The sequence below is a fragment of the Lissotriton helveticus genome, chromosome 7 (assembly GCF_964261635.1).
Source record: "Lissotriton helveticus chromosome 7, aLisHel1.1, whole genome shotgun sequence".
NCBI classification, from domain to species: Eukaryota; Metazoa; Chordata; class Amphibia; order Caudata; family Salamandridae; genus Lissotriton; species Lissotriton helveticus.
The window spans coordinates 1,774,745,227-1,774,769,829 of NC_136068.1; the positions used below are offsets into that span (position 1 = coordinate 1,774,745,227).

General features: G+C 44.7%; 1 protein-coding gene across 1 annotated transcript in view; it reads left to right on the plus strand.

Moving 5' to 3' along the window:
- Positions 1–24,603, plus strand: part of LOC144770764 (ly6/PLAUR domain-containing protein 3-like) — a 139,292-nt gene that overhangs the window by 47,198 nt on the left and 67,491 nt on the right. The window contains exon 2 of the mRNA XM_078655513.1: positions 14,140–14,271. Within this exon, the coding sequence (XP_078511639.1) occupies positions 14,140–14,271 (132 nt within the window). The remainder of the gene's footprint in view (positions 1–14,139; positions 14,272–24,603) is intronic.

Consider the following 24,603-nt stretch of genomic DNA (forward strand, 5'->3'; position numbering starts at 1 on the left):
GCCTGGTTTGTTCCAGGCTGGGGCCTCCTAGCTGCTGCCGTGTCCTGTCGTGCCTCCTGTTCTCTGGGTTGGTGTGCTGTCCCCGTGCTCCGCTGTCTGCTCTGTGGTTGTGCTTGGCCGGGCCGGGTTGGTTCCTGCCTGGCCTCCTGGGGCTGCTGGGTGCGGTTGGCTTCTTGGTCCCTCTGCTGTCGGGGGTGTTTGCTCCCTGGGTTGGTCTGGTCTCGTCTGGTTCCCTTGGTGGGTGCCTGGCTGAGGTTTCGGCTGGGGCTTGCCGCTCCTGGGTGTTGGGCTCCTTTTTTGGCTCTGCTTCCTTGCTGGTCTCTCTTTGGGTCCTGGCGGGGTGTTCTGCGGTTGGGCCGCTTCCTGGTGGTTCCTTCTGGGCCTTCTCCTGCTGTTGGTTCTCTTCCCGGGCTTGTTTACCCGGTGTTGTGGGCCTGTGGGGGGTTCTGTGGCTCCGGTTCTGCCGGCTTCCTGCTGGTTGTATGTGGCCTCGACTGTGCCTCCTGGGTTTTCAGGCTGTGCTGTTCTTTTCGGCCTGCTCTGGGAGTTTGTTTCCGGATGTTTCCTGGTTCTTTCCTGGTTCTGGGGTCCTGGCTCGCTTCTTCCTCCCTTGCTTCCCCGGGCTTTGTTCCCGGTCTGGGTCTGTTTGGGTGCCCCGCCCCCCTCCCTCTCTGGATGGGGTGTGGTTCTGTGGTGCTCTGGCCTATGCGTGTCCCTCCCTCCTGGCTGCGGGTTGTCTTTGGTTTCCTGCTGCTTGGTCCTCTGCTTTTTCTCCTTCTGCTTCCGCTTTGGCCTTCTGTGCGGTCTGGCCGTTTTGTGCTGGGGGTTCCCGTTTCCGCCTGCCCTTTGTTTTCGTCTGGGCGCTGTGTTGGCTCCTTCTGGGGTTTGCTTGGGCCTGCCCTTCCGCCTGTGTGGTCGGGTCGCTTGGCTCTGGTCCTGGCTTCCTGGTTCTGTTGGCGTTGTTGCCCTGTTTTTTTGCTATGTCCATGGCTCCTCTCCGGTGTTACTGGGTTCTGGCCTTGTGGTTGTGGTCTGGGTGCTGTGCTCCCTGGGCCTTCCTTTTTCCGCTGCTCCGGCCCTTGCTGCTTGTCTGGCCTGGGTGTGTGGTTCCTAGGCGGTCCTGTGCCGTGTGGGCGCCTTCTTTTTGTGCTGCCCTCTCGACTTGTTGGGCGGCTGCTGGGGTTTCCCGGTTGCTCTGTGCTCCCCTCCTGCCTTGTGTTTCCTCCCTTTGGAGTTGGGGTTTTTCTGGGGTTGTGGTCGTTGTCTCTGTGACCATCCTGGTTCTTGGTTTTGTTCCGGTCTTGTTTGCCTCTCCTTGCTTGGTGGGCTTTCGGCTGGGTTCTGGGGTTTTGGGGTTCTTCCCCCCTCCCTGTCATTCGTGTCGGGTTCGCGATCCTGTTCGGCTCCTGGGTTCTTGTTGCTTCCTGGGCCTCCTCGGCCGGGTGTCCTCCTCCGGTCTCTTGGGGTCTGTTCCTTTGGTTTTGGGGGGTTGGCCGGTTTTCTGGCCTGTGCTTTCTCCTTCCTTTTTGGTCTGAGTGCTTGTGCCTGCACTCTGTTGGCCGTTCCTTTCTTTGGCTTTCTTCCAAGATGTCTCGGTTTCCTTATGGGTCTACCGGGTCCTGTGGGCCTTTCTGCTGGTTCTGGGCTTGGCAGCCTTCTCCAGTGGGTTGTTTTTGGCGGATTCTTTGTGTCCTGGTCCCGGTCCCGGTTTCCGGTTGCTCGGGTTGGCAGCCTCCTTTTCTTGTTGGAGCCCTGGCCTTTTTCTTTGTCTCCGGTGCTTTCCCTACTGTCCTGTGCTGGATTGCGGGCCGGTTGTTTCCTGCGGTCTTCCTTTCCTCCTTCTCGGTGCGCCCTTGGGTTGCTGCTTTTGTTGTGGTTTCCTGGGTGTGCTTGTGCGTACGGAAGGCCGGGTTTCTGCTTTGGTATTTCTCCACTTTGTAATGAATGGGACGAGGACATAAGGGACCTGGGGGTAATGCTCTATTACTTACCGGTAATCTTCATTACTCCGGTTCCCGTTGTCCTCGTCCCATTCATACGCCCCTCCCTCCCTTCCGGACGTCCGGCCTTCCTGTCTGGGCTTGTTAGTACAGGAGGGCTGCTGGGTAAGTACTGCTTATGTACTCCCGGGGGGAGGGGCAGTATGAGTGTCCCAGCATTCCTCTTGTTTTTTTCTGTCGGGAGATGGTCATCTCCACTTTGTAATGAATGGGACGAGGACAACGGGACCCAGAGTAATGAAGATTACCGGTAAGTAATAGAGCATTACACCCACTCACAGACCAATTGAAACTCTCATGCACTCACTCACTGTCAGAGGTTACTGGTAACAGTTAGGAAATTAAAGTTAAAAAACCTTAGAAATTCACTTAAAAATCCAAAGGATACAAGTGTGTTATAGTTAGGAAATAATATTATAAAACACTGTTGAAATTCACAAAAGAAACCCAAAGGATACAGGGACATTATAGTTAGGAAATAGAATTTGAAAAAAAACCTTTGAAATTTACTGAAAAAACAAAGGTTATAGGGACTCATAGTTAAGCTCAGATTTCACTTGTACAAAACCGTAGAATTTCAGCAGTTATAGTTACCTCAGCTAACTATAACATATGCCCCTAAAATGCACTGCTTATTATCCCACATATTACATAACTGATGACATCTTAAATCACATCACTGATGACATCATCCACAGAGCCACTCACTCACCTACACACCCACTCACATCTCATTCATAGACCCATATAACTACTCACAAGCCCACTCACTCATGCATAGAGCTGCTCATACACCCATTCATTTACTTATACAGCCACTCACAACCATTCTTTCACCCATACGACTATTCACACATGCACCTAAAGAACCCCTCACACAACCACACACTCACTCATACCCTCATTTATTCTAAGCATGAGCACAAAATCCGTTCCGCTCGCGGATTTTGCGGATTTTCGGTAAATTCGCAATCCGCGAACTCCCGCGAATTTACCGAAAATCCGCAAATCCGCGAGCGGCGGATCGGGGGGGCAAAAGTTCAAGCCTTCAAGCTTGAAGTTGTTGTAACTATTTTAGGATGGCGCCGGCAAGCTGCCAGCGCCATCCTAAAATAGTTACTAAGTTAGCTTCAACAGGAAGCACTAATAGATAAAATAAAGCAGGTGCTCAAGCACCTGCTTTATTTTATCTATTAGTGCTTCCTGTTGAAGCTAATTTAGTAACTATTTTAGGATGGCGCTGGCAGCTTGCCAGCGCCATCCTAAAATAGTTACAGGATGATGGACAGCTCACTCAAGGGACCCCTGTGCACATCGGTGCGATTGCATAGTAACACACACATGGTCGCTGGAACTAGTTGAAGCTCAAATTCAGTGACTCATTCATCAGCCCAAAAACAATCGTGAGTGTCGTCGAGGCTGGGCAGGTGTGCCTTCTTCCCAAATCTACAGTCGAAAATCAGCTGTGATGCTGGATAGAGGCCTTTGTATCCTTGACTTTCACGAGCGCAATCCACGTGCCACTGCTGACAGCTCACTCAAGGGACCCCTGCGCACATCGGTGCGATTGCATAGTAACACACACATGGTCGCTGGAACTAGTTGAAGCTCAAATTCAGTGACTCATTCATCAGCCCAAAAACAATCGTGAGTGTCGTCGAGGCTGGGCAGGTGTGCCTTCTTCCCAAATCTACAGTCGAAAATCAGCTGTGATGCTGGATAGAGGCCTTTGTATCCTTGACTTTCACGAGCGCAATCCACGTGCCACTGCTGAAAGCTCACTCAAGGGACCCCTGCGCACATCGGTGCGATTGCATAGTAACACACACATGGTCGCTGGAACTAGTTGAAGCTCAAATTCAGTGACTCATTCATCAGCCCAAAAACAATCGTGAGCGTCGTCGAGGCTGGGCAGGTGTGCCTTCTTCCCAAATCTACCGTAGAAAATCAGCTGTGATGCTGGATAGAGGCCTTTGTATCCTTGACATTCACGAGCGCAATCCTCGTGCCACTGCTGACAGCTCACTCAAGGGACCCCTGCGCACATCGATGCGATTGCATAGTAACACACACATGGTCGCTGGAACTAGTTGAAGCTCAAATTCAGTGACTCATTCATCAGCCCAAAAACAATCGTGAGCGTCGTCGAGGCTAGGCAGGTGTGCCTTCTTCCCAAATCTACCGTCGAAAATCAGCTGTGATGCTGGATAGAGGCCTTTGTATCCTTGACTTTCATGAGCGCAATCCTCGTGCTGTTCCTGTGACCAGGAGCTTCTTTCTCTTCATCTGCTGCTCTGATCGGTCTCTGACCATTTATACACACAAGAGGCACTTGAACTCGCACAGAAGACCCCCCCCGAGTGGGGCAAAGGGCAGAAGACCACAAAAACGAGTTGGGCAGAGGGCAGAAACGAGTGGGGCAGAGGGCAGAAGACCACAAAAACGAGTGGTACAGAGGGCAGAAGGGCATAAAAAATGAGAGGGTGGCAGTGATGAACCAGAGGGCACATCACGGTCTCGCCCAAAAAAAACCCAGCTAACACGCCAAGCGCCCCGCGAACATGCCAAAACGCCCCGCGAACACGCCAAGCGCCCCGCGAACATGCCAAAACGCCCCGCGAACACGCAAAGCGCCCAGCGAACACGCAAAAATATAAAAATCCGCAAATTCGCACAAATTCGCGAATTTTGCGGATCGCGAATTCGCAAATCCGCAAATTCGCGAATCGCGAATTCGCAAAATTCGCCCATGCTTAATTTATTCTCCTATACAGCCACTGACAGAGCCACTCAGTCAACCATAAACCCACTTACTCCCCAAAACAGCTACTAACGCTCTCATAGCCACCCACTCACCCATACAGATACTCACCCACCTACTTACACATACAAATGCTAGCATATGTACTCCCTCACCTAAACTGTCACCGAGATTAGCACATACTCATTCTTACAGCCTATCACACACTTATTTACTCACCCATACAGCAACTCACACACCCTATTACTCACCCACACAGCCACTCCCACAGCCACTCACCCATGCAGCCACTCACTTACTCATACAGCCACTGACACACCATCTCACTCACCTGTACAGCTACTCACATACCCACTTATTCACCCATACAGTCAGTCGCACACTCACTTATACAGCCACACACACACTGACTCACACACAGAAAGAAACAGTTAAACAGACACTCACATAGTCTATGTTTAAAAATGTAATCACACAGTGGTAAACAAATAGGCTGTCCAGTTTTAGGTTTAAACCTATAATAACTGATAAAACCCCACCAAAAGAAAAATAGCCTTCATCAGTGTAAACATATAAATACTGAAAAAACACCTCCACAACCACAAACTAAATGCCATTCAAACAAAGGAGAAGGTGAGTGAATTAGTAATTTTTATTTCTTCCTGAAGGGGTCAATACGATGTAATTGTGTTACATAAGGCAGGAGCAAGAAACACTGGGCTAACATTATTCTGCTTGAGGTTTGTTGTTTCGGGATATCACTAATATATATTTATTTCTTCCTTTAGTTTTTTTTCAGTTTTGTGGTCTTTGGTCTAATGATGCAGGGTTTAGAAGCATGTTTTAGGTCTCATTTAATAATTTGGTAAACTGTAGAGAATCAGGAAATACATTTGATTCTTTCACTGATAAGGAAAATGGCTGGTTTCATATGAATCTTTCTCAATATGTACCATCACATTTACCCACAGACACAGAATGGGTGAAACCCTTTGATACATCAGCCCCCCTATTCTAGCGAGTCATTATTGATAGTAGGTGATTTGCCAAACTCCCTAGACTTTAAACATTCAAAGAGTGCTGTCACCAAGCATCTGGGATTGTTGAGAAAACATGACACCTGCAGATGTTTGGAAAACATGGAATGCAGTGTCACTTGGAACGCTGCTGCAAACAGTTCTTACCACGTTCAACAAAGACCGGAGGATATTGTTTGTATGTGCAATAATTCAGCTACATATATGAAAAAGTTGTGTGATGACCTGTCAAAATTAGTAGCTGAGCTGATGTGCTTCCCTGTAAGAGATCCTTGCCATTTGCAAGATGGTATGCTGAAACCATCTTTACAATCTTCAGAGTTAATGAAAAATGTTATTGACTTTTTAGTCCATTCTGGTGCACTGTTTCATCATGCGCGGGAACTAAAACGCAAATATTTCTCACTTTGGGCTAGATGTAGGTAAATCTATTTTACCACTTCTTAAATACCGAATTTTACCGATTCGGTATGTAAGAAGTGGTAAAATAGAGGGGGGGAGATGTAGGTAATTCCAGATGTGGAATTACCGAATTGGTAATATTCGGTATTTACCGATTCTGTAATTACAGAATCTGTATTTCCTATTGATTCCTATGGGCTGTGAAGCCCATAGGAATCAATAGGAAATACCGATTCTGTAATTACAAAATCGGTAAATACCGATTTTAGCAAGGGTGCAGGGGGTGTCACTTTGACACCCTCTGGCACCCCAAAAATTGACATGTGCGCCATGTGGCCCACAGACATGCCCTAAGGGCATGTCTGTCTGTCACATGGCATAGGTGTGCATGCACACATGTGCATGCACACCTGAATTCGGTATTTTAACACCCAATTGGATTGGGTGTTAAAATACCGAATTTGTAGGGCCTTTGGGACTCTGAAGAGTCCCACCTACATCTGAGATTTACCGAATCGGTAAAAATACCGATTCCGTATTTTACAGAACCGGTAAATTTATCGAATCGGTAAATTTACCGATTCTGTAAAAAAGTGCCCCTACACACCAAATCTTGAATACCGCTTGGTAACGGCCGAAAATACCGATTTTCGGCCGTTACCGACCGACCTACATCTGGCCCTTTGTGCTTTGTGTGGCATCAAGGAAAGAGTAATACCAACTGTGTCATTTAGCTGGGGATTCTCCGTCCCAGAGGCCGTGAATGCTATATTATCCATGTGGTGACCGTTTACAGAATTTGTGCTTAGTGATGATGCCAAAAGTCAAGAAATGTGAGGATCTTTGGTTGCATATTTATACTGATATAAAAATAAGTACACTCTACTGCATTTTTTGATTTTTAGAGTGAACAGAATAATAACAACTAGAGTGTGAAAACACCCTTGTGTACCAAGTTTTTATTTTTATTTTTTATTTTTATTTTCAAGAGTTTTATATAGCGCTGTCTAGACTCGGAGGTATCAGAGCACTTTACATGTGCATCAGATCATAGTTACAGGTTACATCATAACAAAGGCTACATAGTTCTTGGAGCATGGCCACATAGTTACTGGTAAGGTCGAGATAAACAATAAGCACAAATACGTAAGGGGAGAAGCAGGCAAGGTGAGAGATTCAGAGGAGGGGGGTTGGAGCAGGGGAAGTAGACAGATAATGAAGGCGGGAAAAAGGAGGTTAGGGTGAGAGACACAGCATGGGTAGATTAGGGGAAGGGTGACTGGTACACAAACCGGTAGACGAGTCAAGGCAAACTTCCAAAGTCCAGTAAGCTGTGATCCCAGGGGAAGTGGTATCACTTCCCTATCTCTGTTGCGAGAGGCTCCCTTTGCACAGTGGACTCTCTCAGAGAGGTCTCTGAGACTCCAAGGCCTACATACTGGATCCTTCCCCAGAAAGGGGAGAGGGAGTGCTTTGGCAAGGGGTGCCATACCATACCTCAAGTGTGAGTGGCTCCCTTGGCGCAGTGGACTCACTCAGCGGGATCGCTGAGACTCCAGAGTATAAATATTGGATCTTTCCCCAACAAGGGGAGAAGGAGTGCTTAGTCAAAGGGCACAAAGGACAGGGGGTAGGCAGAGTAGCAGGCAAGGGGAGAGAATTCGGGGGAGAGGGGATAGGAGCTAGGGACGAGACAATGAGGAGAGACGAAAAGAAGTCTGTCTAAAGACCGACTGGGTAGGTGACGACCAAGGAGGGAATCCACGGCCCATCTCCCCTATAGCTAAACTGAGTAGCTCCATCGGGCATCAGACAAAATAGTTCAGTCTCAATACATTAAGAGAGGAGGGAAGGAGAGACATAAATGGAGGGCGGGTGCGGTAGGAGACTGCAGGAGAGACGAAAGGAAGTGCAACAATGTGGTTCAACAATATATAGGAAAAGATCAAACAAGAAAACATTATATCAAACAGTCAGCAATACATTAGGGGAGGAGAAAGAGGAGTGAGAAAGTAGTGGGGGGGAGGGGAGGAGGGAAAGTGAGGTTGGCTAGACCCAAAGGTATCAGAGCACTATACATGAGGATCAACAATGTATCAGACCAGATCAACAATTACACAATACATCAAAAATTATAGGCAATACATTAGGAGAGGAGAGAAAGAAGAGAGAAAAGCATTGGAGGGGGCGGGGAGGTGTGAAAGGGAGGAAAGAGAGAAAAGACAACAAGGAGAGACAAGAGGAAGTCTGTCTAAAGACCGACTGGGTAGGTGACGGCCAAAGAGGGAATCCACGGTCCATCTCCCCTATAGCTAAGCTATGTAGCTCCATCGGGCATCAGACAAAATAGTTCAGTCTCAATACTTATAGAGAGGGGGGAAGGAGAGACATAAATGGAGGGAGGATGTGGGAAGAGACGACGACAGGAGAGATGCAAGGGAGTCTGGCTAAAAACCAACTGGGTAGGTGACGTCCAAGGAGGGAAATCCCCGACCTGTCTCCCCTATAGCTAAACTAGGTAGCTCCATCGGGCATCAGAACAAAATAGCTAGATCTCAATTGACGAGGGAAAATTCGTAAATAAACAGGGTGGGGGTTAGGACAGGTGAGGGCAGAGGTCATTAGCAGGAAAGTGGAGAAGAGTAGAACGGGGAGAGATAGCGGATGGACGGGCCACACAAGCGCACACGGGTAGATGGAGGGTGACCATAAATCAGGAGGAAGAAGAGGGCAGGTCAAATGAACAGGGCTAAGCGAATTACAGTTGCAGGAGTCCAACCGGGGAAATGGGTAGTAGCGCCCCCGGAAAACGTTGCTAGTTCGGTGTAAGTTTCCATGGATCAGCTTTGAATCATTCTAAAAGTGGGTCTGTTCCATCTCAGGCGCCTTATAAGATCCAGCCGGCTAGGGGGTCAGCGCAGTCCCACTCCTGCGCGTAAGGGCTCCAGCGACGAGTAGGGAGAACACACTGTTGGGACCGATCCCCCCCAGTCCCCTTGGACGTGCCTGCTTAATGGTGAGCTGCCAATGGAGGTGGTCGGTGGTGAGCTAAGCCGCCATTTTAAGGTCAGGCACAATATTGATGGGGCCTCCGTGATGGGCAGATGGTCCGCGCCCCTCCCGCATACAGCAACCCCTGGGGGGGGAAAGCCCACTTCTACTCACAGTCTGTATGGGGCTCGTTTCTCCCAGCAACTCACGATCGTATCCGGGGAAACGTCACCGATCGCCGGGCGCCAAGATGGGGTCAGGCAGCCTCGGCTCCGAAGGGCGCTCCCAACTCCCACTCCTCAATGCTTACGGCCACCCCCAAGGTCCGCTCCACCTCGCGCTCTTACCCAGGTTCAGAGGGCGCGCTTACTCTCCATTACGGGCGTGTTTACTGCGGTGTGCAATGCTGTCCGTCATCTGCCGATCCCCCACGCAGCATCAGGCACACACAATGCCGGTCCACGTCTCCAGTCAATCGGTCCCTCGGGGCACACCTACTGCAGCCGGCGCCCCCTCACTTCGTCTTGTGCTAAGAAGCTGTGCTTGGGTCCCCACAGAGCATGTCTTCGCGTGATGGCCGCATTCACCATCAGTCCTGCTCTTTTGACTGCCGCGATCCGCGGCCGTGGCAATCTCCTTCTGCTCGCGCCCGCCATGCGGTGCCCCAGTCATTCAGGCTCCCTTCACCGCGGACGAAGCAGCGGCGCTAGCGGCGGCTCAGTGGATCTGATCCTGCCGGGTGCGATTATTTCCTTGCTGCAGCTTGAGGCCACCGTCCAGCGCCTCTCAGCACCTCCTCCAGACTCGCTCCTACTTCGATACTGCCATTTTGAGGAGCCGCTACCGATCGGGTCCCTCCGTCTGTTCTCTGCCAGCGGGCACCAACCCGTCCCGCAGTTGCAGCGGATGCCCCCAGAACCCTACTGACACCACTTCAGGTGCCTGGGGGGCGGTTTCGAGGTCCCGAATCGGGATATTTGCCGGGATCGGCGTGGAGCTCCGAGCTCACACGTCCAGTCTCTCTGGGATGTCAGGTAGATGGGCAAGTATTCTGCCGAATTAGTGTACTGCAATAGGTTCCATGTTAGAATTCCTGCCACTTGGTAAGCAAAGAAATGTTGAGGAGAAATTCAGGAGATTTCATTTTACAGTGAGTGCATGAGAAATGGCAGGCAATGATGAAAAGAAATGTCCCTTAACCAACCATGGCATTTGAAGTCAATGAGGCCTCATTGAGGTACCCTGTAAAAGTTCTAGTTCCTTTCCGTAAATGGGAAGTGTCTCCGAGGACTTTGTAAAGAACTGCCTAATTTTTGACCGCTTCAATAACTGAGGGCATATGCGCCCAGTTCAATGCATATTTTGCAGAACCTGTCCCAGAGAATCACAATCTTCAGGTGCACCAGTATTGCATGGAAAGCTTTGTCAGTGACCAGAGTTAGCAAATTGTGTGCTGGCTGTTTTGGCATTGCCTGTCTCAAGTGCCAATGTTGAGAGGGCCTTTTCACAAATATTTACATGGGAAGGAAAGAGCAAGTGTGCATGACCTTAGACTCACTAAAGAAGTATTGTATGGTGCACAACAATAATTTTCCTTTTTTTAAATGTATTTGAACCTCATACACCCTGTATGCACACTGTCTATACACATGCACTATCAGTTCAGGAAGCAAGCAACGATAAAAGCAAATCCATACATACAGGAAAAACACTATTTCTGTTGTTTGTTAATGACACGAAAATTTGCAACCACTGATAAACACTGTTTTTTAAGGTATTGAAAACGCTGAAAAAAGTCCACCAGAATTTACCAAACATAGAAACTGAAAAAAGGAAAGCCTATACACAAACATTACTAATTTAACTTTTATTGTACCTTAGTAAATATGTTTAACACACATCACTACATGAAGTCATCAGTGATGTCATTTGAGATGTCATCCAGTGATGTCATGAGTGATGTCACTGACCATGTCATGAGTGATGTATTATGTGAGGTTATAATCAGTGCATTGCTTGGGCATAAGTTATAGTTAGCTCAAGGAAACTATAACTGCAGAATTTCAATGGTTTTGTACAAGTGAAATCTGAGCCTAGCTATAAAGTCCCTCTAACCTTTGTTTTTTTTAATTGTATATATATATATATATATATAAACACAGACATTGTATGGGTTGACAAAGATACATTATAGTATCATTAACTTATTTACTTTTCACAATTAATTCACCTTTCTTCTTTTGTTAAGATTATCAATACATTTACTGAATGGCGGTGCATGTGAACTTGTGCCTGTGTACGATGCCCAATGCCTCTCAGCATCTTTGCCTCCATTGGATTTTTCGTATTTCTGATACAAGCTTGGAGTGTGTATTGCAGTGAGTGTAAATGCACATAAACTTGTGCCTGTGTTGGACACCCACTACCTTGCTGCACTCCTTGGCCTCCATCAGAGTGTTCATGTCCCTGAGTCATATCCTGAGTATTCATATGTGTGAGCACTAGTGCATGTAAATGTTTGCCTCTGTTTAAGGCCCAGTGCCTCACCATACCTTTGCCTCTATATGAGTGTTACTAACCCTGAGTGTAACCCGTAGTGTGTGGTGATGTGTGTAAAATTCTGACCGTGATGGATACCCACTTGCCTCACATGACCTTTTGCCTGCCTTGAAGTGCTCATATCCCTGAGTTTAGCCCCAAGTGATTATTGGATAGATTTGTGATGCTCATCAGCTTGTACCTTTGTTAGATGGGCACTGCCTCACTGCATCTTTGTCTTCATAGAAATGTTTGTCTTCTGTCTTCCTGAGTAAAGTTCTGAGAGCATATCTGATTGAGTGGCAATGAGCGTAAACGTGTGCCTGTGTTGGACACCTCCCAGCTCCTTTGACTCCATCAGAGTATTCGTATCTACGAGTCAAGCTCTGAAATCATAATGGAATGTGTGGGTGCGTGCCTGTGCTGTATCTTTGGCTCCATTGGAGTGTTCTTGTCCCTAAGTGACCGCTTAAGTGTGTATTTAATTGAATGAAGTATGTTTGTGTGAGTGGCAGTGGCAGAACAAATGCCTACTGATTTTCACACTGTAGTAGTTGAGTCACAGAAGATTTGAAGTCAAGCAGTAAATAGCAGTCAAATTAAGTTTTTAAAATGGCTGTTCTCATGACTCTCTAATGTTGTCTAAATTGTTAACAAACAAGTCGATGTTGGAGTTTTTTTGTGAGGGATATGTGTTTTCCACTACTCTGGCCACTCCTCCAAGGGCAACGACCTCTAAGGTTGTCCCCCTCTATAAAAGTTTGATTCACAAGAGATACGAGTTTCAAGATGTCCGACAAAAGACATTATCAAGTTCCTATCCATCCAGTCACATTTAATATAGAATTTAGAATGTGATTGATACGATTTGCGAGTTATTGTTCTCAAGTTCAAATGGCAGACACATACAACAGGCCCACTTAGAAACTTTTTTAACACAAATAGCTTCCGTTTGTACCTTCTTTCCCACCCCACACTTCCGCTTGCAATACAATAGGTCTTGAGTAAATGCCAGTCCTATTGCATTGCCAATGCTTGTTCTCCACTGTTTCCCCTCATTTACTTTGTTCCCTTAGATGGATTTTCACACAGTCTGGAAATTTTAGCGGACACAGTACATAGATTGAAAAAAGCTGTGGAACACTGAGTCAGAAGTTGCCTTTTAATGAAAAGTGCCACTGAACCGTATCTATAAAGGGCATGATTGTCAAAGGTAAACTTAGACCTGAAGTCTAAGTGATTAACAAAGGTAAAGTTAGATCAAAAGTTTAACTTAGACCGAAAGCCTAATTTAGACCACAATCCCAAATTTACTACATTTCGATATTCACAAAGGTAAGATAGACTGTTGCTATAAGTTAGACCTTTGGTTTAACTTTACCTTTGTGAATCAGTCCCTTAGACTTCAGATCTAAATTTAGGGCCGGACTCACAAAGGTAAAGTTAGACCAAAAGTATAATTTATACCAAAAGTCTAACTTACCTTTGTGAATACCGAAAATACTTTTGGTCTAAGTTAACTTTTTGTCTATCTTGACCTTTGTGAATAAGGCCTGACAAAAAGGGGACTCAGTTGTTCCTTGGTGAAGAGTTATATGGTCAAGGAGGGAAGAAGGTTAATAGGAGGGTAGTGCTCAGTGGAGGGCTACCCTGGGCATCCCATTAGTTGGAATGAATGGCCTCACACACTCTTGCAAGTGTCATGCTTCATCATCGGCCGTTGCTCCTCGTTGGACAGGCGGTGCAATGTCCAACGGGCTCACCTCTAGGAGGGGCTCTTTGTCGGAGATCTTTTTTCCAACAGCCTGTGGGTGAAGTGCAAGTGAGGGGCCAGGTGAGGGGTGGATAGTGTAGGTGGGTGCGTTAAAATATAGCACGGGATACCGGAGATCAGTTTGTGAATAAGGCCCAGAATGTATATATTATATCGAAATTACCATCTTTTGTTTGGTATTCCCTCAGAGTTTTGCCTTTTTTTCTGAACTAGTTTCTGCTGGTCATAGGACTCTGTGCACTTTACTGCTGTTAACCAGTGGTAAAGAGCTTATGCTCTCTTCTCTCAACATGTTAACATTGGCATACCCCTAATTGGCACATTTAATTGACTTGCATGTTCTCCATAACAACACAAAAGGCACATTGATCAATAGTAGTTATTTTCCTGCTAGTCGAGCCCTGTCCACAGTAGGGGCACACTGATCAGAGAGGGTTGTTCTCTTCATATTAACACACGCACTCTTCACAGGTGGTTTTCTCCAATTAGGAGTGCATTGTTCACAGAAGGGTGTTTTTAATAAGCAAAGTTCATGGGCAGTGCTTCTCTCCATTATGACCGCTGAGGCACTGAACACAAGGAGTTTTGTGAATCACTGTGCGGAAAGAGTGATTCTCACATTTTCTTTTCTTCCAGGGGTTGCCAGCCTGCGTTGCTACTCCTGCATGGATGTTGGTGATGGAGGATGTGCAGCGGACCTCATCAAGATAGAGCAGTGTACCCCACCGCAGAACGTCTGTTTAGAGGCCATTGCTGTACTAAGTGTAGGTAGGTAATTGCAACAGTTTTCAATTTTACACTACCAGGAGATACTTGGTTACGCTGTAATGGCTGAGAAATTTACCGTCCTCTCATAACTCAGCACATTAATGTATCTTCTGCTGGGAACTGTGTATGACTTGGTTTTCCAAAAGTTGCAAAAGTACCATCTAGTTGGCCAGTAATAACTTTGTTTTTCGCAGTGCCTACTTAGCCATATAAGGTTATTTTTCTGTGTAAATACCATTTGTAAGTGCATGATGGAAAATGGTGTCTATTTTGATTGCAAACTCTAGATTGAATTGTAGTGCTAGGTAAGACTACAGCGACAGATAATAAGAGAATCATTTATCTAAAGTATCTCATTAAAAAATCCAAATAAAATATGATTGATCCCTGGCCATGCACAGATTGAGGCTTTCTAATACGCTGTATGTAGTACCACAGATAGTTGTGCAGGCCTAACATTACTTTCTCATCATTTTGTTGGAATAGAAACTATTTGCTCTTCGCCAGTGCCTGATAGTTAAACATCCTGGAGACTCTCTGTTACACCAAAACCTATCTGAAGCCCATGAACTATTCTGCACTAAGAAAGTCACTTCAAAATCAAATGCCCCCAATTCTTGTTAATTTATTAATCAAAGGAGAGTGAATTGCACTGGTGTCTGAAGCATGGATCCCTTAAGTATAGGCTAGACATTCAAAACTAGTAATTGCCTCTGGTGGTCTAGGTGATCACCAATAGGGTATCTTATAGTGTGGCGTCATCATTGTGTTTCGCACCTGGGTACTCATTTGATGACAACAGAATCCCAGGAACGCTGTTGTAATAGGAGCAGGGAGGCCGACCCGGTATGATAAGTGGGAGGTCAACCCCCATAATAACGCTGTTGACAAGATTAGCCAATTTAGAAGGCTACAGCTACACCGATCTGCCACTGATTAAAATTGGCAAAAATATATTAAGCATACGAATGGAAATTGGTGGCTCCTATTACACAAGCGTGAACATGAGTATAACCATGTGAAGATTAATCAACATATAAATTTTACAGTCTGAATCTACTTCCCTGATCATCTAATGGGCTTCTTGACTCACTCAAGTCCGAGGAATTAAATATACCTCAGAACTGGTCCTGAAGAAGGTTTTTTTAATTGAGATTCCTAACCGAAACGCTGCGTCGACCCCTGTTCTGATGAACATTTTAATTATCACTTTTTATGTTTTTTACAATATTGTTGTTATTGAATGTATTTCTCATAATAAGTACTGTTTTTGTCAGTTTATCAAAAAACAATAACATTGCTGAATAAATATACATTTGTACTACTTTGCACAAACGATCTCTTTCTCCGTTTATTAACTTTGCTCTTTAATAAGTATTGTGTACACTGCTAATGTGTGAATTTAAGTATTATATCAAATGTGACTGTGTGCTATATCTTCTTGAAACCTCTATGGTTCTGTGAAACAGTGTAGGTAACAATAATTGTGAGATTGGTATTATCCGGAAAAACAGGGCTTTCTTGTTTATTAGAGATCACTCCGAGACTCTTTTAGGGACCTTTTTACATATTTTTCTCAATGGTGGGATCTGTGCATTGAAACTTAAAATTACCTCTGATACCCTAAAGATGAAATTTTATGTAGGAGAAAAGTATAGGAGTAAGGTTGAAAGGTGAAGTGGTGATGTTCTTTGGACATGCTAACTCTCCTTAGCATCACACGAGTCGTCAACATGTTTAGGCATGGGTTGCCCTGAGGGGTCCGGGCCTTTATCAGGACCTAGGTAATGGTAGTCAAGTCCTCCTTTTTTTGTTCATAATGGGCGCAGTAAGTCAAATTTAATCACACATCTCTGGTATGGCAGTTATGTAGGCTTGTATTGAGCCTGTAACTTTTGATTGTTGTGTCTTTGCCTCATAGGCATCAGGTGAGGTAAAAGCCATGTAACAGTTTGGTTTCAAGTGGGCCTTCAGCGTCTTCACCTAAATCATCCTCACTAGTCCTGAGCATCTCATTTAAAAATCCAAATTAAATTAGATTGATTTCTGGTCATCCACAGATTAAGGATTTCTAGCATGCTGCATGCAGTACCACAGATAGTTGTGCAGTAATGACATTACTTTGCTTTCAATTTATTAGAATAGACATGATGTGCTCTTCTCTGGGGTCTGATAGATAAACATCTTGGAGACTCTCTGTTACACTCAAAAGCCTATCTGAATTCCATTAACCATGCTGCACTAAGAAATTCAAATCCAAATCCAATGCCCCCTATTCTCGTTACAATTGAAATGCTAGCAGTTACCCAACCTTGAAACTAGAAAAGACCTGCTTCTCTTCTAACATTCCTAAATGTGTCCTAGCAAACTAAATCATTTCCGAAGCAAACAAAAAAAGAAACACACTCTTCAATATAGGGGACACATCCTTTCATCTACCATTGCACTGTAAAATTAAGCACCTTTTCCTTAATAAAATGAACAACATTTCATTGCAGAGGGAAGGGTATCGAAGATGACTCCGGTCACCTCCGATACCCTTCCCTCCGCAACATCCTTAGTTGGGACTCATTTTATACCCTCATCACTAATGAGCAAGCATTCCCCAATCTCTCAAAGCCACATCTCTCTTACAAAATACATCTTTCCTACTGCTATTTCACTCTACATGGATATCATCAATATCTCAGTGCACCACCCTAAACACTGGTCTTATCCTCATTCTGCTAAGGAACCCACCTTGAATGCAAATGGCCTCTCCTACAAACATTCTATTCCTACATAACTATGGCATTGCAACTTCATGATCAAATGTTGTTGGGCTTGACCCTCTCTGCAAGATCATACCCAAACATTTAGCCTTCACTCCCTCTATTTTTGCTGAATTCATTTTTGTTGGCCTTAGAACTCTGCACACTTTACCACAGCTAACAGGTGCTAAAGTGCTTATGCTCTCTCCTTCAAAAATGGTAAAGTTGGCTTACAACCAACTCGCACATTTAATTCACTTGCAAGTCCCAAGTAAAGTGGTACTACATGTACCCAAGTCCTGTATATTAAATTCCACTAACAGGTTCGAAGCTCTGATTGTGCCACCCACTTAAGTAGCCCTTTAAATCTGTCTCAGGCCAGCCATCCCTACCTTTGTTTGCAATTGTAAACTACCATTTTAACCTGGCAAAATAAACCCTTTGCCAGGACTAAACCTTCCTTTTTAATACATATAAGTGACCCCGTATACGGTCCAAGGGCAGGGTGTGTGGTATTTGAAAAGTTGGACATGTACATTTAAATTAACATTTGATAGAACTGCACCCAGCACCCTCATAGGTAGTTGTTATAACCTTAACAGTAATGGATATTAATAAGCATGAATACATTATTCAATATAGATTATGAGTCCGTGTGAGGAACAAACAGATACTTTTTCCACGAACTACAGTAATAAAGTCCAATTTATTTTCCCAGTTTTCACTTGTTGGTTTATTCTTTACAATAACACTTCCAGCAAAAGAACAACCAAAACATGTTTTGTCTTTTAAGACTTTTTGAAGGCTGGAAATCCAGATATAATACATATTGTTGAAACTTGTATACAAATTGTAGCTAAGATACAAATAACTGTTACATATATTAACGTTTCAAACATGCATGGAAGTACTCCTCGAGACTTGTGCCAATCCTATGAAAAGAAAGAGAATTGAATGGATGGTAAAGGAGGTATATAGAAAATGGGAGATAAGGTAGAGGTATTCTATTGACCGGAAGTTCATTCAAATGATCCATGATTACATTACACCAAAGCTTCACCAAAAATATTATCCTTAGCTTCAAGTTAATTAATTATCATCCAGTTGTGATAGTTGTAATAGTATAACCATGCACACACCAGTTCAATGTTCTTCATCCTAATAATCTTCATGTGTAGCTTCAAATAACCCTAAATGCCCACACATAGATACTGGAGCTACTCTTCTCTACAAAGTATCTGGAACATTGAGTGTAGACAATATCCACTATTATAACCAGAAGTCACCCTGCAAATGCGCGCAATACTACTAGGATGTGAAATTCACTTACTTCCGAATAAAATTGACAAACACAATTCCAATGTCAAATCCGAGAGTAGGTATTCAAACTCTTGAGCTGTTATCTACAATGAAAGATCAAGATTTAATTTTGTCTAAAGAATGATCATGGGTATACCATAATCATACCTAGAATCCTGCTGATAAGCCCTGGCTAAATGGGATGAAAAGCATTGACCTCCTTAAGCAATGTGTAACGCCTGAAGTAGTTTCATGCATAGCCCTATAGTCTGCTTATCACACATCTAATTATGTTACTGTTGGAACTGGCCCTTTTTGCAGGGTCATCCTCAAACTTTTTGCTTCTTCCTCCCTTATTGTTCCTGACCCGTGGCTGTTGGCAATAGGACTCAGCGCACTTTACCACTGCTGATCAGTGCTAAAGTGCATATGCTCTCTGTGTAAATTGTTATTATGATTGGATTACATGACTGGCATATTTGTATCACCATGAAGTCCCTAGTAAAGTGCACTGGGTGTGCCAGGGCTGGTGATGACAAATGCTACTAGTGGGCCTGCAGCACTGATTGTGCCACCCACATGAGTAGCCCTAAAATGGTGTCTCAGGCCTGCCACCGCAGCGCCTGTGTGCAGTCTGTGGACTGACCATGTCCTCCTGGTCAGTGTCCCCACTGACCAGGCCTCAACCTTCCCTTTTCATGCACATTAGTCACCCCTATGGAAGGCTCAAGGTACCCCCCTGGGCAGGGTGCAGTGTATGTGAAAGGTAGAGCATGTACTGGTGCAGGTGACATGCTCTGGTAGTGAATGGCAGCCATTTTCGTTTTCACTATTGTAAGGCTATTCGGCTCCATAGATTAACATGGGGGATGCTGGCTACAGTGGCTACCAGCATTTCATCTCATAGGAACAAGATAGGACATAAGAGTCTAGTATCCCTGAACTCAGAATTTAATAACACATCTTTTAGGAAAGGTTGTTTTTAAATCCTGTGTTTGAGAACAGCACTTTTAGAAAGTTGCTGTTCTCTTGTCTGACCCTTCTGTGTGCCTTGGCCTGTTTGTGTATTGACTGTCTGGTTTGAGAGTGACAGGGGCTGGGGATTCCACAGGAGGCTGGCTGATTCAGCCCTAGGCTGAATGACTGCATTTGCAACTTGAGTGGTGGGATGAGTCAGCACCTGGGCCTAAATAGGACTGTGCCCGCCCCCCACAGTGCTGGTTCCAACCCCTGTGGTGCATCTGATGTCTCTGCCCTGCACTGTGAAAGGAGAGAAGGAATTGTGTCAACAAAGTGCTCCAAGGCTGTGCTTTCCCTCCACAATGCTGGCTCCACTTCCTGCTGGGCGGCTGACAACCCTGCCCCTCACTCTGAAAGGAAAGGAGAAGCTAGGAAAACAAAGTGCTCAAGAAACACCCAGAACTGGTTCAGACCGGGCTCAGGGCCCACTTGCACAAAGAGAACAAAGACTTTTAGGGGTATAAGTACAGGACCCCTGACAACAGAAAATTAGATCATCCTGGAATCAAGAAGGAACCTCTGCCAAGGAGAAAGCTGAATCTGAAGAAGGAAGACTGTCTTGCTGTTGCTCTGCTGGACTGACCTGTTGCTTTGCTGCCAAGGAGAGGGGAAGGACTTTGCTGTTGTGCTGCATCCCCTGTCTTGAAGGAATCTCCAAGGGCCTGAGAAGAGCTGGTTCCCTGTTCTGAAGTCCCAGGAACAAAAGGACTTCACCTCCAGCTTCCCTGAACTCTGCTGAGAGAGTTCTGTCCTTCCTAGAGTGCTTGATCCAGTTGTGGGGCCTCTGGAAGTTGTACCTGTGCTGGGAAGCTTGAAACTAAGCTTGAGAGACTTTTGCAATTGAAAAGTGTTGCATCGCTCGCTTGCGGAGCGCATCCCCGACAGTGCGAGAAGTTTCCCGCCACTACGAAGGTTGAGATCGTCGCAGCGTCTGTTGCCGCTGCCAGAGCCGTCGCATCCTTTGTTTGCGGACGCACCAGACCGGTGCGGGAAAGTCGAACATCGCTGCGAGTGTCGTCGCAAAGCCTGTCGTCGCTGGGTGAGATCGCCGCACTGCTTGCTTGCGGACCGCATCACGTCACTGCGAGTGTCGTCGCAGAAACCATCGCGTCGAGGAGCTGCGAGAGAGAAGATCACCGCTGGTCCGCGCATCGTCGCCCCGGAGATCGTCGTAACTCCAAAGATCGTTGCATCGTGCCTTTTGCGAGAACAAACTTCCTACGGAACCTCCGCACCGGAATCCATACAAGTGGCCTTCCTCCCCATACAGACCGGATTCGTCGCAACACGCCCGCTGCTGCAGCGGGGCTGTCGCAAACGCCTCCCCAGGGTCTCAGGAGCAAAGCATCGCTTGTTTTCCACCGCACCAGCTTCCGCTTTTGGAACTTTGTCGCAACTAAAAGGTACTGTGAGTAAACGTGACACAACTGTGAACTTTTCACGCATCTGTGGATTATTCTATCGCAAACCTTAAGAACTCTTTTGAAACCATATTCTTGAACTGTGTATGTTGGATTTTTGTTGTTTTGGTCTTGTGTAGTTTAGATTAAATACCTTTATTTTTCTAAACTGATGTGGAGTCAGTTTGTGGTGTTTTCACTGTGTTACTGTGAGTGTTGGTACAAATACTTTACACATTGCCTCTGGTTAGCCTAGGCTGCTCGTGCCAAGCTACCTAGAGGGTGAGCAGGGGTTATCTCAGAGGGTTTCCTCCTTACCCTGACTAGAAGCAAGGTTCCCTATTTGGACAGTGGTACCTACCCCTGCCAACTAGAGACCCCCAGTTCTAACAGTTACTACCCAACCTAATATGTGAACACAATGAAGCGGGTGTACATATAGTGATACATTATGTGTAAAAAAACAAAGTGGTGAGGTTAAAAACAAACGGTGGACAAAACGCAGACTGTAAATGTATCTTATTGTGTTGATAGTGCAAAAAATAAATAAGTAGTGTGTAAATACCAAAACTGCAAATCGATTCTGAAATCATGAATCAAACGTAGTAGCAAGTAGCCACTTTAGCAATAGAGGGGGTACTTAGTTTGCTCTCTCGCAAAAATGAAAATAATAATGAGTGATCAATTGCTGAATAATGTTGTTATCCCAGGACACGTGAAACATTTTGTCTCAACTAAAGTCCGCAGTTGAGCCGACTAAGCTCACTTACCCGTTATCCCGCAAAGGTGTCCAAAACGCCAGTCTGTTCAAAAGCAGTAAACCTGAATGCCCGTCATCCTATACGTATAGAGCACGTCACGGTCATATGACCTAATTAGACCCAGAAAATCCAAAGAGGTAAACCGCTCAAGGAAGTGGAACTGAAAACAGCACCATATTTAAAAGTCCAAAATATTTATTGTCGTATAAGGAGATTTCCCCATAACGCGTTGATTATATCTTCTTGATTACAGTCATGATCTAGCATGGTACAAAATACCTAATTATTATCAACAAATAAGCTATCAGATCTAATAAAAAATAAAAAAATCAATCATCCCAGAAAATATCTGGAGGTAAGGGACTTCAATTGACGCCATATGGAAAGGCCATCAAGAGTTTTTCTTAGTGCACATAAAACTTTGTTTACCTAGTAAAACTATGGGAATTATACGTTATAGTAAACCTATGACATTTACGGAAAGGAAACCATTTAGAGTTATAGTGGAATGCAAAATATCTTAAACCATATATTTATTTGTCAACCAAATCAGTATCCATTCTTTAAGGAAGTGGCCTGAGCTTCCAGAATAATCACAACACACCATCCTTTATCCATTCTACACAATCAAAAGTGACTTTTGGACATACACTCAAAAGCCGCAATAGCATATCAGACGGTCTAAAGCACACACAATGACCTGTGATTGGCCTGTCTGGTAACTGTTCTGATTGGAAAGTCATATAGTCACGTGTCTAAAGTGTATGAAAAAGTAGGCAAACGAGAGAATTATAGAGGGGAAGGTAGATAGGATATCATAGAAAAAACCAATCAATACATGATAATCTTCAGATCCAATGATGTCTTAAAATTTACACATAGCATAAGACATATAGCATAGTGGTTTGACAAAGTGCCCAGCATTTTCCCATTTACACGGTGGCACTGCCTTATGGCATTTACTATATACCCATAATGATCCAACTGTTTTATCAACCACCTAGTCTCTAATTTCCTGAGTGCTAAAGTTCTGTTGCCACCACGGGCATTCTCCTCAGCTAATGCAATGCCATGAAAGTTCAGTCTGATAAGTTCCAATCTTGCAATCAATCCAATCTTGCATGTACTGAGATATAATGAACAGCAAGTGGGTAGTTGGTATTACCATTGCGGATTGCTCTTATAGGCTCTTGATTCCATTCTTTAAGTGGCCTGATCGTGCTGCCCACATAAATCAGATCACAGTAACATACAAAACATAGGTGCGGTCATTTTCCCATTTGGAGCCACTACTACCGCTCTTACTTATGTACTTTTAAATTGACTGGTAAGAGTCCTGGTACTGAAAAACTTGCAAAGTAATTTTTCACTATTACAAAACCCACCTCTCTCATAGGATAACATTGGGTCACGTTATTACATTTAATAAGTAATTGATTTTGATGGTGAGCAAATAAGAAAGTCATGTTTGGAGTCTGAGGAATTGTAATTTAAAACCCACTTTAATGGTCCTTTCCTCCTAAAACCCTCTCTGTCTGACCAACCTGTTTATATGAGGTAATGATTTGCCTGACTGTAAATTTCCCATCATGTCTATGTAACTGTATTTTTACTCTGTTCATATCTTGACTTTGTTTAATGCTGAACTACTGAGTGTTGGGCAGGATCACCTCAGGGAGATGCATAAATCACCCTGTAATGCAGGCCATTTAAACTTTTTGGTGAGTGGTAAAACTGGTGAAGGCCTCTGACCTCCCCCCTGTGAGTTTAGCCATGCAGTGTCTCCATTTCACCATTTTCTTTACACTGATGGGGGGGGGGTCTTCAGCAAAACCAAAGCTTACATATGTAGTGTTCTACTACACCATGTTTTGGGTGTAAGCAATAAAGCATACAATAACTTTATGTAAAACTTCATATAGATATTGTTATAATTTAGTATGTAGAAGCTTTACATTTAGTCAGTTTTTTTCCCCATTAAACGCCATTTCTATGCTGTAGTGGGTTATGGTAGCACAACAGGAGAAACCTTCAGAATAAAGAATGGCTTTTCTTACCAGACATCTTCCATCAACACCTGGTGCTCTACAGAGTCCGTCATTTAGTATTTCCTTTGGTACCTAACCCTTTGACATCGTTGTGAAAACTCTTGAACTGAACCTAATGGATCAATCTAGAACGTCCACTTTTGTCGACTTGTCTGCCAGTTGTTAAATCTGTTGAGTCCTGGTGGGACCATCTCAACTCACATTAATTGCTGGATCCATTAATAGTATCTAATTTCAGAACCATCACACAATTTCTGAGATGACTAAAATTCTGAAGAAAAGCATTGTTCTACAACAACAACCAATCAATGAATCAAGAATTTGTAAAGCGCTGCACATCACCTGTGAGGGTCTTCAGGTGCTGGAGTTGCCAGCTGCTTGTGGTGAACTGCTCATTTGAACAGCCTGGTCTTGAGTCCTTACCGGTATTGCTGAAGCAATGAGATGGGCCTGAGGTGCAGGGAAAGGTCATTCCAAGGTTTGGCAGGCAGGTGTGAAAAGGAATGTCCTCTGCTGTTGACTTGGCGGATTTGAGGGGTGTCTGTGGAGATCTGTGCAGCCTGTGTTCCCATTTCCTGATCTCTCTCATCATCTTCTGCGACAAAAAAAGTAAGTCAATCTTCACATCCAATTAATCAATCAGCATTGATCTATTGACAGCACTCTGCTCTCACCGCGATAAAACATCAAGGCCGTCAAATACTCCTACTCAAAAAATTCATTTTTTTCATAACAAGTGTAGCTCAACCAGTCAAGGTTAAAAAGAGAATCTCAAGGGCACGTTTACTAACGTTTCACTTAACGCAATGCATCAAGACAACTTACTGCACTTGTTTGCATGATATATTTATAAATGTGCCATATCTATTCAAATCTTGTGCAATTTTGCTTTCTTATAGCTCTGGCACTCTTCAGACAGTCTAGGGCCAACACACGCACCCTGGTCCATGCTCCACCCATTTAGCGCCTACCAGACGCAAAGTAAAGCTCAGCAGCGCTATGTGCTGCCTTCCGTTACTTTTGGATTCAAATATAATGCCAAGCCACAGAAAGA